Source organism: Musa acuminata, chromosome BXJ3-10 (assembly GCF_036884655.1).
Source record: "Musa acuminata AAA Group cultivar baxijiao chromosome BXJ3-10, Cavendish_Baxijiao_AAA, whole genome shotgun sequence".
Taxonomy (NCBI): domain Eukaryota; kingdom Viridiplantae; phylum Streptophyta; class Magnoliopsida; order Zingiberales; family Musaceae; genus Musa; species Musa acuminata.
In genome coordinates, this window is record NC_088358.1 from 22,912,841 (window position 1) to 22,930,531 (window position 17,691).

Genomic DNA, 17,691 nt, shown 5'->3' on the forward strand with positions numbered 1-17,691 from the left:
CCAACATCTTAATTCCTGATCACTAAAGAAAGAAAACCCAACACACATTGAAGCGATTATTATTATTATTATTAGGAAAATATACTCACTGTGAAACTAGGAAATAGTGCATGATGCTCTTGTAGGGATACTTATATCGAATTACTTCTCTTGGATATTTATGTGAATTGTTATATTTTTATTAAATCTTGATACTTGTTTTCTTAACCTTTGGCATTTATTTTCTTTTTTAAATATGGTTAATTTGACCTGAATATATAGCATTGAGTAGGTAATATGGTGGTATTATGAAAAGAGACCTTAGTAGGTCCTCATATTAAAGCCCAAAAGGATGCAAAATATGGTCTGCACTTGGGCCCAGTAAGCCTGCTAGGTTTTGAAATTTAGGATGTTTCAATCACTTAATTTATATTCTGCAAGTTTTTGGGAGGTAATCACATTATCACCTAATTTAGGAAGCTTCCATTTTATTTTCTTTAATTTGTTTTATCTTTCTTTAAAAGTGTTAGTTAATTTAACTAATAAAAACATTATTACAAAGCCTTGGGCTCAAATAAATTATAAAATCATGTAATCATTATGGGCGAAGGTCATGATCGAAGCTAAGAAAAGTTATATACGTCATCTCATCATAAATAAAATTATGAAATCGTATATCAAAACTAGGGATGTGGAATAATGGTTTATCAGCTTAGTCTTCTATCATTGCCACACTATCTGTTTCATTGTTTTGGCTCTAAGTGTCACATCGATCAAATGGAATTGAAGTATTAACTAATTAAGAACGACATGTTAGTTAAGCATTAATGATTTTTTATAGTCGTCAACATGTCAAACCAGCTTTTATCGATAATGATTTTGAGTAGTAGGAATTATGATTTCTACGAAGTTTACGGATCGTTGTGCTTAGAAAATGGCTGCATCATATCTTATGTGAGCTTCCTACTACATGTCTTTGTACCCCAACTATAATATGTGGCTTGCATACCGATCCCTCCACTATTTAATTGAGGGGGAAGTCAAAAGTAATCCAAGTGCTATTAGGATCCCTCTCTCATTATCCCCAAGAGAGTCTTCTTTTGATCTAACGATGCTGTTCTTAGCTTCTCTGATTTAAAATGCCGTGAAGTCGATGAATAATTCAAGTGCTTTCTTTGTAATGTTCATCGTCTTCAATTTTTTATTGATTTAATCCCGTATTAGAAGAATATATCTACTCATTCCCTCTTCGAAACATCGTCCGTGTGGTTGATCGGAAGCTTTGAGATTCGGGATGGCGGAATTTTCTGGCCCCTGATGCTGTTCTAGAACACGATGGTGGGGCCCTTTTTTTGTCCTCTTACGTTTCTTTTCCATCGCGGTCGCCGAGTCCACGAAGGACAGCGAAGAAATCACACGTAAAGAGAAGAAAAGTCAAACGAAGCAACTCTCCCGATGGTGGCGACTCCAACGACTCCACCACCACCACCACTCCATATGATGGGACTGGCTATGCGAAACTAGTCTACGAAGCAAATGACTCAGGCTTATCACTACTACCGGTAACGGCGACGGGGAGTAGAAAGGAGAAAACCACCAAGAAGAAGGAGATGAGTACGGGGCGGAGGTGGCGCTCCGACACCTTCCTCTTCGTCGCCTCCGCCGCCCTCCTCCTCGGCTCCACCGCCGCTCTCTTCGCCTGGCTCACCTTCTCCCCCTTCCCCAAACCCCTCCCCCCCTCCTCGCTCGGCTGCCTCCCCGACGGCGAGGGCTCCTGGTCCGTCGGCCTCTTCTACGGCCGCTCCCCCCTCTCCCTCAGACCCATCGAATCCGTAATTACATCATCTCTCTCCTTTGGGTTTGACTCTTCCGTTGGGTTGACTTTTCTGATTCTTGATTGTGGGATGTGTTTGGGGGCCGCCGGGATCGTGCAGTGGAACGTGTGGAGCAACGACACCGCGGCATGGTCGGTGGCGAATCCGGTGGCCACTTGCGCGTCGGCGTCGGATGCTGGCTTCCCTAGCAACTTCGTCGCTGATCCCTTTCTCTTCATCCAGGTCAGTGAATTAGGGAGAAAGTTGACCAACAGGATAACCTTATCATGTAGTGTATGAGTCTGAGCAATAGAGAGAGTTCAATTTAGCAGTAGCTTACTCTTCTTCTTGAGGTATGGAAATACTTATCACTTCTAACACAACTATTATGTTCGTTCTTGAGTGACTGAATTCATTTCCAACATACATACATGAGGACATTAGATCGTCTAATCGTTAAACCGCATCTTTCTGCTCTGTTACTTCTGTTCAGGGTGATGTATTATATTTGTTCTTCGAAACCAAGAACCCTATCACATTGCAAGGAGACATTGGGGTCGCTATCAGCAATGACAAGGGTGCGACATGGCACCACTTGGGCATCGCCCTGGATGAGGAGTGGCACCTCTCTTATCCATATGTTTTCAGCTACCAGGATCAGGTCAGATCGTCGTCTGCCTTTGACTCTTAAAACAAGCAGAGAGCCATTTGATCCTTCGACCTGAAGCTTAATCTTCCTAGTAACATGTCTTGGCTCCGCAGATCTACATGATGCCTGAAGGCAGTAAGAAAGGGGACCTCCGGCTCTACCGGGCAGTGGAATTTCCACTAAGGTGGCAATTGGAGAAGGTCATTCTTCGGAAGCCCCTCGTAGATTCATTCATCATCAATTACCGAAGTCATTTTTGGCTTTTCGGGTCAGATTTCAGTGCTCCTGGTGCCAAAAAGAATGGAGAGCTCGAAATCTGGCACAGCAATTCTCCCTTGGGTCCTTGGTCACCGCACAAGCAGAATCCAGTTCACAACATGGACAAGAGCTTAGGTGCTAGAAATGCAGGAAGGCCATTCACCTACGACGGCGAGCTGTATCGGCCGGGACAAGACTGCGGTGATACATACGGGCGGCGTGTACGTCTATTCAAAGTCAAGGTTCTCACCAAAGATGAGTACGAGGAAGTCGAAGTTCCACTTGGTATCGACGAGCCCCAAAAAGGCCGTAACGCTTGGAACGGAGCTCGCTACCATCACCTAGACGTGCAACAGCTTACGACGGATCGGTGGGTCGCGGTGATGGATGGCGATCGAGTGCCTTCGGGTGATGCTGTTCGCAGGCTTGTTATAGGCTACACATCGTTCGGAGCTGCTATTGCACTGGTTATGCTATCAGGGGTGCTGCTGAGCGCAATCAAGTGCAACCTGCGGTTGAGCCGCTGTCTGCCGTTATCAACAAGGCGAAGCGGTCTCACTGGGGCAGCACAAGAACGCCATCTTCAACTCTATTCTAAGCTTAGATGGTTGTTCAGCCATTTGAACAAAATGACATCTCACTTCAGATCAGGAGGAATAAGACCCAACACCTGTATAGGCCGGTCAGTTCTAGCTCTCTTGTTTCTGGCAGTAGTTACACTAACTTGTGTTGGCACCTATTACGTATACGGAGGCAATGGTGCAGAGGAGGCTTACTCGCTAAAAGGGCACTACTCTCAATTCACACTTCTGACGATGACATATGATGCTCGTCTCTGGAATTTGAAGACGTACGTGAAGCATTACTCAAGATGCTCATCGGTGCGCGAGATCCTGGTGGTGTGGAACCGAGGCCAGTCGCCAAATGTCAGCGAGTTCGACTCCACCGTGCCGGTCAGAATCCGAGTGGAGAAGAGGAACTCTTTGAACAACAGATTCAACGTCGATCCATCGATACAGACACCGGCAGTTCTCGAGCTTGATGATGATATCATCATGCCCTGCGACGACGTGGAGCGTGGATTCAAGGTCTGGCGAGACCACCCTGAGAGAATCGTAGGATTCTACCCGCGGCTCGCGGAAGGAAGGCCATTGAGGTACCGGGACGAGAAGTATGCCCGGGGACGAAGGGGGTACAACATGATACTAACCGGAGCTGCATTTATGGATCATAGGTTGGCATTCGGAAGGTATTGGAGCCAAGAGGCGAAAATAGGAAGGAATATAGTGGATGAGTACTTCAACTGCGAGGATGTGCTTATGAATTTCCTGTATGCAAATGTGAGTTCGTCGAGGAAGACGGTGGAGTATGTGAAGCCTTCGTGGGCGGTAGACACATCAAAGTTCTCAGGAGTAGCCATCAGTAGGAACACACAGGCACACTATGAGGTGAGGAGTGCCTGCCTTGCTAAGTTCACAGAGGTATATGGAGATTTGGCTGCCAATAAATGGAGATTCGGTAGCAGAAAAGATGGTTGGGATGCATAGCAGTAGCAGCTTGGCACCAACTATGTAATTTTGTTCATGTAACTTCTTACTTTGATTAAAAGTATTCTATCATATCCAACTAGAAAATTCATCAATGCATTTTACAACCCACAAAACAGAGAGATCAAAATGGCGTAATCACTATATATGCAACAAATAGTTGGTAATAAACTGTAGTTCATTCATGTTAACTGCTGATTAGCATAAACATACATAATAAACGACTCATGCCAAAAGGTCGGGCTTTTTACTAAGACCAATGCATTCACCAACATATTTAAAAATTACGGTCTGCATAGCTCTGATCCAGGCAGAATTCATATAATTTCTTTGAGATCTCCTTCCTCTGATGATAAAGATCATATATATAACAGCTTTTTTTATGAGCAATACAAAAAATAGGCCACAGTGCTTCACACTCCCCATCATGAGGGTTATTTTCAGCTATAAATCAATGCAATTTTCTTATTGAGATAACATTGTAGTTTGCATGATTATCCAGTATAAGTAAAACTGGGAGTATCTGAGACAATGAGAGCTAACCTTCTCTTACCTTTGCCTCAAGTTCTTGAAGAGTTGGCTCACCCTTCCAGATATCTAACATGGCTGGTCTTTATTTCAGGCATTTCTGTGAAAATAAGAACCTAATATCTTCAACAACTAGTGAGTTACAATGGAACACACAAAGGTGTTATAAGATATCAGCAAAAACACAAGTCATCTATTACAATTTATCAATGAATAAACCAATAGACAGTAGCAATACAGATCAATTAAAATGGCATATAATATATATATATATATATATATATATATATATATATATATATATATATATATATATATATCACATTCGTAATATTTGATGTGTTTGAGTCATCAAATATCACAAACCAAATTGAATAAGGTAGGCCCCCAATTCATCAGCTCCTGCTGCATGAAAAATTCAAGTCCAAAACAGCAGAAATGTCATCCAAAACTATTGAAAAGAAACCATACAAAACAGTTCACATCTTTCATCATGTTTTGGTTTATCGAGATTTGTCAAAGAATAGCGGTCATGAACCACCTTATTCCATATAAATATTACACAATGTTCCACAGCAAAAGTATCAAAATCAATGAAGACTCCTGTCCCACTAAGCAGTGGTGTTTCTGCTATATCAGATGCCAACAACACCACCAGAGCCTCGGCGACACTCGTTCAGCATATCCAAGTAGAACTGACATTTGCTGATATCACTCCCAAAGTTGTTGATGCACTGTTTCACAGCACATTCCATCAATTAGAACAAGGGATTTACCCTTGACACTTGGTGTAACAGACAATAAACAGCTCTACTATTACTATCCTACATAAAGTAAACATTTGAATTTAACTACTAGAGCCATGGCTCATAATAAGTCAAGCCATATTTCATAATATCAAACTTGGTATCCTCAGCGAACATGAAAGAGATTAATGCACTTACATCTTGGAAGGCTTTGGAATGTGTATTGCAAGCATCGGAACCAATAGAACTGCTCAACGGAGCTGCAGTAGCTGCTGGGGCTGGAGGGGCAACCATCTCATGTTGAATAGTACGAGGGCCAAGCACAGAATCAACCGCCCTGTGTGCAATAGCACTTCCAGTACCAAAAGCAATGCCTAAAGACAGGAACAATAACTAAAACCTAAGTCTATAGAAGCAATAAAGTATGTTTCTTAAACATAAATGCATAAAAAATGATGAAAGGGATATGCCAAATGCCACTAACCATCTGCTATAGTGGCACCAATTCCTCCAAGAGCTGATCCTCCTTGAACAGGTGCTGGTGGTGGTGCAGAGCGAGCTGTAGCAAAAGAAAACATTATTGGCAATACGCAACAAATAGACTTAGGTGCACCACAAAAAACTCCACAAAGTATGTGTGTGTGTGTGTGTGCAATTAAAAAAAAAATGCTCGAACTTAATTTAACATTGGTAAGAAAAGGTTTCACATTCTAGTTTATAATAGCAAGCAAGGATCATTAAGGAGATTGTAAATGAGTAGCAGATAATTGGATATGATGAGCTCCCAAATATGACTGAATGCACTAAGATGGCATATATGTATGTAGTAACCTATGTAAACTAGTAGCCGTACAAGGTGATGATGTGAACACATTGCTACTAATGTATCCAACTTTACCATCATCCAGCTGCATTCACAACTAAAAGCATAAAATCCAACAAATATGTAAAGAACATATTCAAAACATTAGGTAGATCTCGAGAGGAGAGAGACAGATCAAGTACCTGGCTGCGGCAGGTTCCTTACTGGACGAGGGACAGTGCGTCCTAAAATTGAGCAGAGAAAGTCAATACTGGAGAACAAATTAAAACATAAAACATAGACACTTTGAATAACTAGAGATGCATCACAAATAATTCACAACTCATTAGACCAACAGATGCATTTCCACCAAAATGAATAAAGAAAAATATTCACAATATGAGCATCCAATCTCCCACATGATCTGCTTTGACAAAAGTCACAAGGCTTATCCAACAAAGACATCCAAGTTCATCTTTATTTTTAGGCATATCAAGCAAGAAAATATTCATTATATACAGATGACTTACTAATATTAATCATCAAGCAAGAAAATAAGCAGGTTTTTGCTTTTGAGAAGCAGAAACCTCAATGACAATCCACTCAGTCTAGTGTTCTTATCACTTACTGCAACTACATCAGACAAAATCATCAGCGGAGTAGTCATCTATAGTGACTCAAGAACAATGTTGTTAAAGCCAATTAGAATTGTCAGATGGCCCTGTTCCGCTTGGCGAACCTTTTTCATGTGCACTTGTTTGATAGGCTTTCTGAATGTTATATTCAACAATTTACACGCTAGATGTAGTAATTATGCTCAAGCAGATTGAAGAACTCAATGTAACTAAGGAACAACAAAAGTGTACATGAAGACGTGTATCAATAACAGAAGCATTTAACAACATATTATGTGTTTCACAAAGTGAAGTTACAAGCCAAAGCCATTGATTTTAAATTTTCACAAGAAATACTACTACATCAAATTGGCAATGCTTCCAATTAGAACTTACTCAAGTCTTTCATAACTAGAGTTAAATCTCTTGGATTTCGATCACATGGTGCGAGCCATGAGACAAATCCTAGTAACACTAATTGTCGAGCGATGCTTCTTCATGCTTGTCGTATGCAACCAAAATCAACACTATTAACTCCAATTACTGAGACATCTTTTCTATTGGCATAAAAGAAGAAGATGCCAGAACGAAAATCCAAAAAATCGTACCTTGAAACAAAAACTCAGTGATCCAAAAGAAAAAACGATAAAAAGCAAAATCGAGCGCAAACCTTGAGGAAAAGGTTTAAACGCATTTAAAAAAAAAACTGTTGATCATTCTGCATGACAAGATCAATAACAGAACAACACAAAATGATCACAATGACAGCCAGTTACTTGATCGGATAGACATCCAGAACACCCATTCTCGATGATTTCAAAACCAGCGACAACAATCTGAGAACTTATTGGCAACGACCTGCTTGGCGGACCAAAGGGCGTTACCTCCAGAGCTTCGGCGAGGCATCGTCGATCAGGGGAAGAACAAGATTGGGATGTCTACTTTCTCGATGAATGGAAGAAGAATGGGCGGTTATTATATCCACATACATATTATAGGGCGAACGGTATTCCAGAAAGAACAGGGAGTTTCCAGTGGGTCGGTTCTCCATGGAACCGCATCCGTCCGTTTAATTTCGATCCGACGAAGGATAGAGAAAACGTCTGTTTCGTGCGCTCCAAGTATGGTCCATTGCGTTGCCTTCCGGACCTTAATTGCCGAAAAGAATGACCAGGAAAATGTCGTACTGACGTGGCAGCAGCGAGAACCAGCTCCCATTCTGCGTGGATCCCACGCCATAATAAAATTATCAAAAGGTAAAATTGATCAAAAATATTTTTGAGTTAATTATAAGACGAATTCTCGAAAAAAAAATTAACTTTAATTATTTTTAAGATAGCACCTAACTTCAAAAAAATTAATTTTTACATAGTAATTTTTTAAAATAATTATTCTATTCTTATCGGTTATCGCTCTTTTATTCAACCTATAATCGTACCTCCACCTCATCAATAGTCTCTCCATCCCGAATAATTATCCATCAATTGTGGCGTAGGTGTAGCGGCACTTGGCAATGAATAACAAATGTCTCATCCTCACTTAAGCCTAACAACCGTCTTTCTTCTTCTCTTCATCATCAAATTTATCTTTTTACACTTTTGCGTAACTCATTTGTAGCCCTCATGGGAAAGAGGCAACGGTGACCCTTATGGCCCCTCCTTCATGCCAGGGTTGTGAGTGAGCAAAGGCGAAGTTGATGGAATTTGTAGAAACAACGACGACTCTCACGCCCTCTCTTTTTTTGCATGAGGACTGTTGACAATATATCTAATGAGGAAAAGAGAAGGGGAGACGATTGTAGAGATCCAACGAGAGCGTAAAGGTTATAGCGGAGGTGATGCATGACATAAAGGCATTGACGATAGTGGGTCGACGTAGATAGAGATAAAATGATCTTTTTCATCCGATCAAGATATTTTTCGAGAAATTTTAAAATTAATTTTTTTTTTCAAAAATTCATCCTAAATTATATATGAATAATATTTTTTATTTATGAAAAGCCGGTATTGTTATCCACAAAATGTCCACGAATTCAGATGCAGTCCGCTAAATTTACATCAAGGGTATATCCTCCTCCAAATCTCACCAGTAATCCTGGCAAGAACAAGAACCATCTTTAAACTCATGAAATCTGATCCTATCTCTCACCACGATCTCCACATCGTACATCCTCGAGATCAGCTTGATCATGGTGTGGCAATCTCTGCAGACCCTCAAGTTCTTCAGCACCCGAATCGGCTCCCCGGGCTTCGCATCGAGCAGGCCGAAGGCGATGGCCAGCCGCTCGCTGTGCAAGCGAAGTGAGTCCCACTTCACACTGTCGAGTTCAGCCACCAAAGGTGCTTGTGATGAGTCCGGCTGGTAGCCGACCATCGCAAGCCTGTGCTCCACTTCATTTAGCTTCTCGTAGATCCTGTTCGATTGCGGATGGCTTGTGTCGCCGGCGACGAACTGATGCACTGCGCCGTCCGTCTCGATCGAGCTGCAGCCGGGCTCCTTTTTCACTCCCTCGTTGCTCATCAGCCGACGAACCGAACCCACGTCGTTCCATCTGTTCGCCGAGGCGTAAACCCTGGAGAGGAGCACGTAGACCCCGCTGGAATCGACGTTGTCGGATTCCAGAGCTTGCCTCGCCACTGATTCACTGACTTCTACTCCTGCATTCTGCTTGCAGCAGGCGTCGAGAAGACTCCTCCAAATCACTGCGTCGGGCTTGCAAGTCATGCTCGAGACGAGGTCCAGAGCCTCGCCTACGCGTCCTGCCCGAGCGAGAAGATCAACCATGCAGCCGTAGTGTTCGATCCGAGGCTCGATCCCGAACTCGCGGACCATCGAGTCGAAATACCTCCGCCCATCGTTGACCAGCCCGCCGTAATTGCACGCGCTCAAGACGCCGACGAACGTGATCGAGTTCGGCCTAAATTTCTTCTCGCTGGCCAACCTAGCAAAGGTATCGAAGCACTCCTCGACGCGTCCATGCATCGCGAAGCCCAAGATCATTGCGTTCCAGGAGGCCAGGTCCCGGGCAGGCATTCGCTCGAACACTTGTCTAGCCATCGCAATCGAGCCGCATTTCGCGTACAAATCGATCAGCGAATTGTTAATCAAGACGTCATCGGCGACCATTCTGTCAAACTTCCTCAGCACCAACGCGTGAGCCCACATCCCCAGCGACAGAGCCGCGACGGCCCCGCAGGCTCCGATCACGCTCTGGATTGTATACTCGTCGGGCGAGAACTCGTGCTGCATGGCCCTGAACAGCGCGAGCGCCGCGTCGTACTCCCCATTTCCAACATGCCCGTCGATGGCCACGTTCCAGGAGACCCGCGACCGAGATGACATCCCGTCGAACAGCTTGCGGGCGAGGGGCATGTGGCCACAGGAGGCGTAAAAGTGGATAAGGCTATTGAGGGCGTAGAGGTTGCCGCCGAAGCCGAGCTTGAGGAGCTGTGCGTGGATCTGGAAACCCTCGGGGAGGGCGGAGAGGAAGGCGCAGGCGGTAAGGACGGCGGGGAATGTGAAGTTGTCCGGGCGAGCGGTGGGGAGCATACGGCGGTAGAGCACGAGGGCGAGGTGCTTGCGGTCGGGGGATCGGGCGCAGGCGCGAATGAGGGCGTTCCATGAGACGGAGGAGGCGGTGGCGTTGGCGGCAGGAGGGCGGAGGTCGGAGAGGGGAGGCAGCGGTAACGGCGGTGGTGGAAGGGCGGAAGAGAGGGAGGAAGGCATGGTTGGGAGGAAGAGCGTGAAGACATAGTGACATGGCGATGCTTGTTTCTGGATTTGGGGATCGAGTCTGTGTGGCCAAGAAGAAGAGTAAGTGAGTTGGTGATATTGCCGCCAAAACAAATTCCCTTTTGCATAGATTTTTTTTTGGGGGGTTTACGTGTGAATGGATCCGAAGCATATTTAATATTAGATATTTTAATATATATATATATATATATATATATATATATATATATATACTCCTATTTTTCAGTAACATAGAGTCATCAGTTTCTCCTGCTTTAGTCTATGAATGATTTTATGATTTAACATAAATATGAGGAGACATCTAGACACTTACTTGCCTTTTATTAATTACTATGTTGAATGTAATGGTTTGATTGATACAGGGATTCATGTTGAATATAAATTTGTCTAAGGTTTTCCTTCTTATTTATGTTTTATGTGAGTTATTCAAGGAAAGATTTAAAGACATGTGGATCAACAGAGACTGTGAGCTTATCATCATTTAGCTTAATAACTCAACTTCTTTGTTCATTCATGACAGTTGAAAGTATTTTGATCAATATAATAATTTTAACTAACAGTGTCAACATAATCTTATATTACTTGTATATCAACAAGGAAGTTCACATATTGACTAACTTGACATGTAGAAAGATCTCCTGAATGTAAGACAATGATCTTTCAACTAACTTTTATTTTATTTCACATATTTCAAGATGAATAATTATTTTTTGTTTTAAAAAAACACAGATAATATCCTCATCAATAATCTTCACTTGACAACAAATGTTGTTGACTCGGTTCAAAAAGTCCTAAGGTGCATATGGATACATATGGAAGACAACAGAGCAGCATCACATCTACTTAGCTAGCTAAAGCAAGATACTAATGAGGATTACAATCTAGCATTATGTTGGCTCAAATTTTCTCGTCCTAGAGAAAATTTGTTGACACTTCCATTGCTTAAAAGAGAAATAAAAATATGAAGCATCCACCGCTACAATCATTTTTTTCTCCCGGACCATGAACACATCAAACTAGAACTTGTTTGTTCACTTGATGAATCACCATCTAGAACGATGGTGCTGATTGTAGGAGGAGCTGTATAGGGTCCACATTTGTCGGTCAAATGAAAAGAACACAATGTCTTGGAGATCTACAAGGATCATTCAAGTCCCACAGGAGCATCAGCTATCCGAATTCTATACCAATGAACTGATGATCCAGGGTGATATCTTGTGCTTCCAAGCTCTCATCATCCAACTCTATATTGATGTTGTCAGTATCAATGACCACACTCGCAAGTCCAATGAGCTTATCATCCACAAGAACGGTGCAATTGTAGTATGCACCATCCTTTGGTGGCTGGTTCAACATGCATGACCTGGGAACCAAAATCCGTTTCTGTGAGCAAAACTGTTTATCCAAAGACAGCACGAGCCGGTGCTTTCTACCAAGAAGTTCCGCTACATAATCCACATCGCCCATAGCAAGAGCATGCCGAACACGTGTAGATGATACCTGACCTTTGTCACTTGAATTGATGCTTCTATAAGCACCGTTATAGGATCTTTGGTTCTTGTCCATAACGGGGCTTACAATAAATGCAGCCAAACCATATTCTTTGCAGAGTCTCACCAACTCTGGTGCATCACCAGATGCCTTGTATCCAAATCTGTAATTCTGACCTGCAACGATGAACAAAATTATCACTATATCATTCTGTAATTGTGGACAAGCCTTAAATCCAAAAAGTGGTTATGCTATACCTGCAACTACTCCACTTACTTTTAGCTCCTTAGATAACTTTTCAACAAATTGCCGTGGGGTAAGATGCCTGACAATTGAAAATTGAACCTGGTATTCCAAGGGAACTTCATTACCACAGTACGGAGCCCAGGAAGCGAGTACACGCTTCCTGTCACATTGTGCAACTATAGGAGGCCTGTGCAGAAAGTTGAGACAGCTTATAATTCCTAAAGCCAAGACAAAGTAGCTTCAAGCATGCAAGTAACTTATCAACAGAATGCAAAAAACTAGCAAGTTCAGATAAAATATCATTTAGAAGCAAATGAATGAAACTAGCATCATTTAGAAGCAAATGAATGAAACCCACTGACAGGAGGCTGGAGAGAAGCCATTGGAATACCTCACGAGCTGCATGATTGGGACTATTATAAGGCTATTCTACACTTCATTTTTTCTGCTTACTTTTCCACTTTTAACAGCGCAGTTATTATTGGGTTCAATTTACTTCTCACACACTTGGATTTTGGGCACAGAGTATTTAAGATATTATGAGCAAATACATGGTAAGCTTTACACACCAAGAAATGCAGCATAAAGCGGCCAACTGGCATCTTCACGAACCACAACAGTCATTTATGAATGTGTGAACATGACAAGTCATCATCCATCTTAAGCTTAATGTGGACAATAGGTAATAGGTACCTAATCTCAAAGGAAGAGGGAGTGAATAAAAAATCAAGCCCGACACAGAGGCAGGGAAAAAGCAGACGCAGGAAAACTTCAAAACATGTTGCAGACATCTAAAATGAACAGATTTCTGAGTAGACTCATTTTTTTTTTCATTTTGCTCCTTTTGTATACATACATATATGTGTGTGCATGTTACAAAACACTCATAGGAGAGATATCCAGATAATGTGTTTTACTAAGGGATCAGACCCCTGATCTATAGGAAAACACCTTTGGATACAGACCATCCAGCTACTCTGATGGTGGTCAAGTTCATTCTTGTGTTGTTTGCCTTACAAGTAACTGCAATGCGACAAATCCTGTTGTGCATCAGCTATGCTGCAGATCCCAATAGCAAGCCAAGACAGAGAACTAAAGTTTAAGCACCAAGTAAATTGGGAACTGAAAATAATACTTGTAGTCAAGGGCAAAAGCTAAGCTCAGTCTAACAAAGGACCAGACCATGCTAACTTTTGGTTATCTGAGAACACATAATAAAAGAGATGAAGGAATGAACACGTTATGTTATCCAATCCCAAGAATAGTTGCTCAACTCATGGTTTTAGTCAATATAGATTTACAACTCAAGCAAGTCCTAAAGGTGATGATACTAACTCCAGCCTTTTTATTAAAAATTAAGATGTCTAGAAGCTCCAGTTCCAACATACCAAACTAGATTAAAGACAAAAGGTGTCATTCTAGTGTAGTTTTGAGTCAAACATGCATAAAAAGAATGGCATCTCACAGAAAAAAAACTTCATGGACCTAATCCTTGAGGCCCTGAAGTTTGAATTACTGCTAATCATTGACCAGATCACACATGCGACAAAATGCAATATATGTATTTCTAGATCAGAGTATGTACCCAGGTTTCTAACAATTCTAGGATATATAAGATTGCAACAACTTGTGCTATGAATTATATTTCAGCAGAGTCTCAGACACCAGTCGAATACGAACATACTGACTGGTATATAGTGGTTTGACCAAGATACAGGTCAGTACAAGTAGGTATTTACTTTTTTTTCCATATCAGACAATAAAGGTCAAAATTTACCCGGTGTACCATCTAACCAGTTCCTGAAATTGGTAACAGATTCAGATATAGATATAAATCATTGGATTCAATTACCAGGATGCACCAAACTGATAGTTGGTTTTATTATTAGAGTAAAATTTGTTGCAATGCTTTCTTAAAATTATTAAGAATATAATCTTCTAGAAATTAAAAATATTAAGAATACAAGTCATTCTGCAGAACTTAGGAAATGAAAAGAACATTTTCCAGAGTTCACACTCATCAAAGAGGACTACAAGTACATAAGCCAAGAGAAGAAAAGCAATGTAATAAACATTTCAAATATTAGCATGCAATGCTGTGCACCTTGATTCCCAACCAAGTACTTCGGCAATTCCAACAAAAGAAAGGAGGAAAGGACTCCCAGCTTTTGATGCTTGTATGACAAGTTCGCGGTGACCAGTATGAAGAGCGTCAAACTTGCCTAAGGCCACTATACCTCCTACAAAACAATACAAAGAAACTAAAAGAAATGTCCAATATATGCTGACTGCACTTCTTGAAGACAAATAAAGAAGATACATCAGCAAGAAAATGGCTAATTTAAAGAATAAAGAAAGAAGAAATTGCACTATTCAGATGCTACAGAATTGAGACTGCATGTTAAACATGGATTTTCAAATATCGGGGTTCTGAAGCCCACATAAAGTGCAAATGATGAATGCCATTTTTTGAACAAATACTAATTAAAAAGAATATATCAAAGTTAGATCTAGGATTGCATATAGTGGAGAGCCCAAGAAAGTCACCTAGTGAAGCATATCAGTGGAAAGTTGAAGCCCTTAAAAGAGATTTAAGAATTTCTTAGCAAGTCAAGAAATTCTTAGAGAATCAAGACAAATCTAAATGATATTATGTTTAAAGAAAATTCTTATCTGCACCATAGTAAAGCACCCTGCCTTGCTATGCAAGTCATATGATCCTAGGATATTTTGCCATATCCTGGAATAATTTATTGAAAAAGGCATGTCTCATATGGCAACTGACCGGCCGATGGATTATGAAGTTTACATGCCTTGTTACTTACCAATTCAACACATATTCAAGCTCAGATAATAGAAGCCAAATACCATAATATACATAAATAAATAAGTATAACAGATGTGAAAAATATTACTTCATCATATCATGTAAAGTGAAACATAACATAAGTCTCCAATTAAATAAGGATCACAAAAGAACAGATACAATACTGTGAAGTCTCATATCCTCTCATATATGCACAGATGATAAATTTGTCTAAAATAGTAGACATAAGAAATACGAATGTCGGAATTTACCTACCAAGCGCACATTCTTGATCTGATCCACAATCAATAAGAAACTTATCTTTCTTCATTTCTTCACTACCTAAATTTGTTTCCTGTGGTCCACCTGAGCTAAAAACTCTTGCCATAGAATGTTGTACAACCTTATGCACCAGCAAGTACCTCTTTTTATTCAAACAACAACAATACCTGCAAAACAAGGTCATCTAGATTTAAAATACAAATGCAGAAATTCTTAATTTTTTTTGTTTTTGTAGGCATAACTAGAGGCATTAGACCCCACATCGGGAAGATACACTACCACAGAGGACAAGGAGCTGGGTAGACAAGGCACCACAGCGAGGATTCGAAACCCTGATGTAAGGTAAGGAACCTGGGTACACTACCACCACGCTAGCCAGTTGGGTGTACTCCAGTCAACATTTCGTTAACATGTACCAGACTCTTATTGACATTGAACATCTATAATTTGTTTATTCAGTATTAAGATCAAGCAAGAGAGAGCAGAACCCAATAATAACTGTTTAAATCAACTAGATTCTTTCAACTCAATCTGTACAATGGACCATCTCTGTATCAATTCTAGCCCAGAATAGAAAGGCATGCTCTTGAGAATCTATAACAGGTTGTTTAAGTTACATATATTACCAAAAACCACGCAACAAAATGTCATTTCTTGACATACGAGGAAGAGACTTTGCATCCTTTCTCTTGTTTCATTGGCAACAGTGAATCAAAGCCACCTATGGTGCTTCTAATGATCGTGCTTTATCATCGTATCTCATTAGGTCTCATCATCAACAAAAAAAGGTCCACGGAAGCAGAACCTACCAAAAGAAATGGCCACTGGCCAAATCATGAATCTGCGACCGCAAAAACAACACTCAAGCCAACTGAAAATAACGAAGAGCGAGCAATTAAATCAAAAGGGACGTCGGAAAATAAGGACCTGGACCGAACGGAGGGATAACCAAGAAGGTATAAATGTGAGTTTTCTCCTCCACCACTTCAATTATGCACGGTAAATTGCAAACCATTCGAACGCTTCTACTTGATCTATGTTTCTTTGAACTTATAGCCATGTCTGTACCACCATATCTCATTAGGTTTTATCCTCAACAAAAATAGCCCATGAAAACAGAAGCAACCAAAAGAAACAAACTTTGGGCAAACCACGAATCCGGCAACAAAATCAACTAAAACTCAAGCCAATCGTAAACAAAGAAGAGCAGGAATCCTTCTTCGAAACGAACCTCAACTGTTCGGCGACCCATGGAGTACACCTCCCATGTCGAAGCCTTGCGACGCCGCAACCAGTCGATCGAGGGGGGTTGTGGGAGCGAGGGAAGAGGGGCCAACAGGGGATGGAAGGAGGGCGAGCGGTCTGGGGAGCGGACTGGAGGACGGTGCCGCCCCGTTCCATTGCCGGCGGGCCCCCTCCTCTCTCTCTCTCCGCCCAGTTCCGGAGGCGATTGGTTGAGGGTTCAGCTTACGAGCGAGCGACTCGTTAAGTGCGCTTCTCGATTGCCCTCAATCGTGCCTTCCTTCTACCCTAAATCTAATCCATTGACGGGTTTTGACCGTTGAATCTAAGTTGAACTCAATGGAAAAGGCCAAAAACGCGTGAAATCAAAATAAATATATTTATATTATATTGAATAGAAACAAAACGTAAATTATTAATGGAAGTACAATCAATTAATTAATTAGTTTTTTTTTATTTTTTTATTAATTAATAATTTAATTATTAGCAAACTTATTAATCAATATAATCATCAAATCAGAATTATTTAAAGTCAACTATATTTTATCAAATCCATAAAAAATATATTTAATTAAATTTTAATATTTGAATTTTATTTATAATTTATATTAAAAATTAAAATTTTCTTTCTCTCTCCTCATGTACCACTGTTCACTATTAGTATATGATATAAATTAAATCTGGTGAGTTTGTCAGACAAAAGAAATCATTTTGACTTTCATGTTAAGGTTTATTTTCTTTTTTCTTTTTTGGTAGATTAAAGAAACTTGAACCCAAAAAAAAAAAAAAGGAACAAAAAAAAAGGTTAAAACAACAAGAAAAGTCTTAAAAGAAAGATGTTAGCCATCAAGCAAATCAAACAACATTCGACCATCGGATTGAAGGAGGACAAAGAAACACTCATTTCATAAACATGACATTTTAATGATTCAAA

At 40.8% G+C, this 17,691-nt stretch overlaps 4 protein-coding genes across 4 annotated transcripts; 1 reads left to right on the top strand and 3 right to left on the bottom strand.

Annotated features, from left to right (window-relative positions):
* The first annotated feature begins 1,435 nt into the window (after window positions 1–1,435).
* Window positions 1,436–4,319, top strand: LOC104000359 (glucosamine inositolphosphorylceramide transferase 1). The gene is made up of 4 exons (XM_009422385.3): window positions 1,436–1,811; window positions 1,914–2,036; window positions 2,287–2,454; window positions 2,556–4,319. The coding sequence occupies exons 1-4, from the start codon at window positions 1,590–1,592 to the stop codon at window positions 4,245–4,247; spliced, it is 2,205 nt and encodes a 734-aa protein (XP_009420660.2). The 5' UTR covers window positions 1,436–1,589; the 3' UTR covers window positions 4,248–4,319.
* Window positions 4,320–5,192: 873 nt separating this feature from the next.
* Window positions 5,193–7,939, bottom strand: LOC135651363 (uncharacterized protein C6C3.02c-like). Its single transcript, XM_065171426.1, has 5 exons — window positions 7,822–7,939; window positions 6,527–6,568; window positions 6,006–6,080; window positions 5,720–5,895; window positions 5,193–5,509 (listed from the first exon to the last, which is right to left on the bottom strand). Exons 1-5 carry the CDS (start codon window positions 7,841–7,843, stop codon window positions 5,411–5,413), a joined length of 414 nt encoding a protein of 137 aa, XP_065027498.1. The 5' UTR covers window positions 7,844–7,939; the 3' UTR covers window positions 5,193–5,410.
* A 964-nt stretch (window positions 7,940–8,903) lies between these two features.
* On the bottom strand, window positions 8,904–10,739 carry LOC104000357 (pentatricopeptide repeat-containing protein At1g59720, chloroplastic/mitochondrial). Its single transcript, XM_009422383.3, has one exon. The coding sequence runs from the start codon at window positions 10,661–10,663 to the stop codon at window positions 9,020–9,022; it is 1,644 nt and encodes a 547-aa protein (XP_009420658.2). The 5' UTR covers window positions 10,664–10,739; the 3' UTR covers window positions 8,904–9,019.
* Window positions 10,740–11,425: 686 nt separating this feature from the next.
* On the bottom strand, window positions 11,426–17,035 carry LOC135650687 (FAD synthetase, chloroplastic-like). Its single transcript, XM_065170214.1, has 5 exons — window positions 16,747–17,035; window positions 15,510–15,682; window positions 14,532–14,667; window positions 12,439–12,614; window positions 11,426–12,357 (listed from the first exon to the last, which is right to left on the bottom strand). Exons 1-5 carry the CDS (start codon window positions 16,914–16,916, stop codon window positions 11,861–11,863), a joined length of 1,152 nt encoding a protein of 383 aa, XP_065026286.1. The 5' UTR covers window positions 16,917–17,035; the 3' UTR covers window positions 11,426–11,860.
* Window positions 17,036–17,691: the final 656 nt, after the last annotated feature.

Coding starts and splice junctions, on each gene's coding strand:
- LOC104000359 (XM_009422385.3), top strand. CDS start 1,590: ATGAGTACGGGGCGGAGGTGGCGCTCCGACACCTTCCTCTTCGTCGCC. Junction 2,037..2,286: donor ATCCCTTTCTCTTCATCCAG/GTCAGTGAATTA, acceptor ACTTCTGTTCAG/GGTGATGTATTATATTTGTT. Junction 2,455..2,555: donor TTTTCAGCTACCAGGATCAG/GTCAGATCGTCG, acceptor TTGGCTCCGCAG/ATCTACATGATGCCTGAAGG.
- LOC135651363 (XM_065171426.1), bottom strand. CDS start 7,843: ATGCCTCGCCGAAGCTCTGGAG. Junction 5,896..6,005: donor TGGTGCCACTATAGCAGATG/GTTAGTGGCATT, acceptor TCCTGTCTTTAG/GCATTGCTTTTGGTACTGGA. Junction 5,510..5,719: donor ATTCCAAAGCCTTCCAAGAT/GTAAGTGCATTA, acceptor GCTGTGAAACAG/TGCATCAACAACTTTGGGAG.
- LOC104000357 (XM_009422383.3), bottom strand. CDS start 10,663: ATGCCTTCCTCCCTCTCTTCCGCCCTTCCACCACCGCCGTTACCGCTG.
- LOC135650687 (XM_065170214.1), bottom strand. CDS start 16,916: ATGGAACGGGGCGGCACCGTCCTCCAGTCCGCTCCCCAGACCGCTCGC. Junction 15,683..16,746: donor TGGGTCGCCGAACAGTTGAG/GTTCGTTTCGAA, acceptor CTTGTTTTGCAG/GTATTGTTGTTGTTTGAATA. Junction 12,615..14,531: donor GTACTTGGTTGGGAATCAAG/GTGCACAGCATT, acceptor CTTTCTGCACAG/GCCTCCTATAGTTGCACAAT.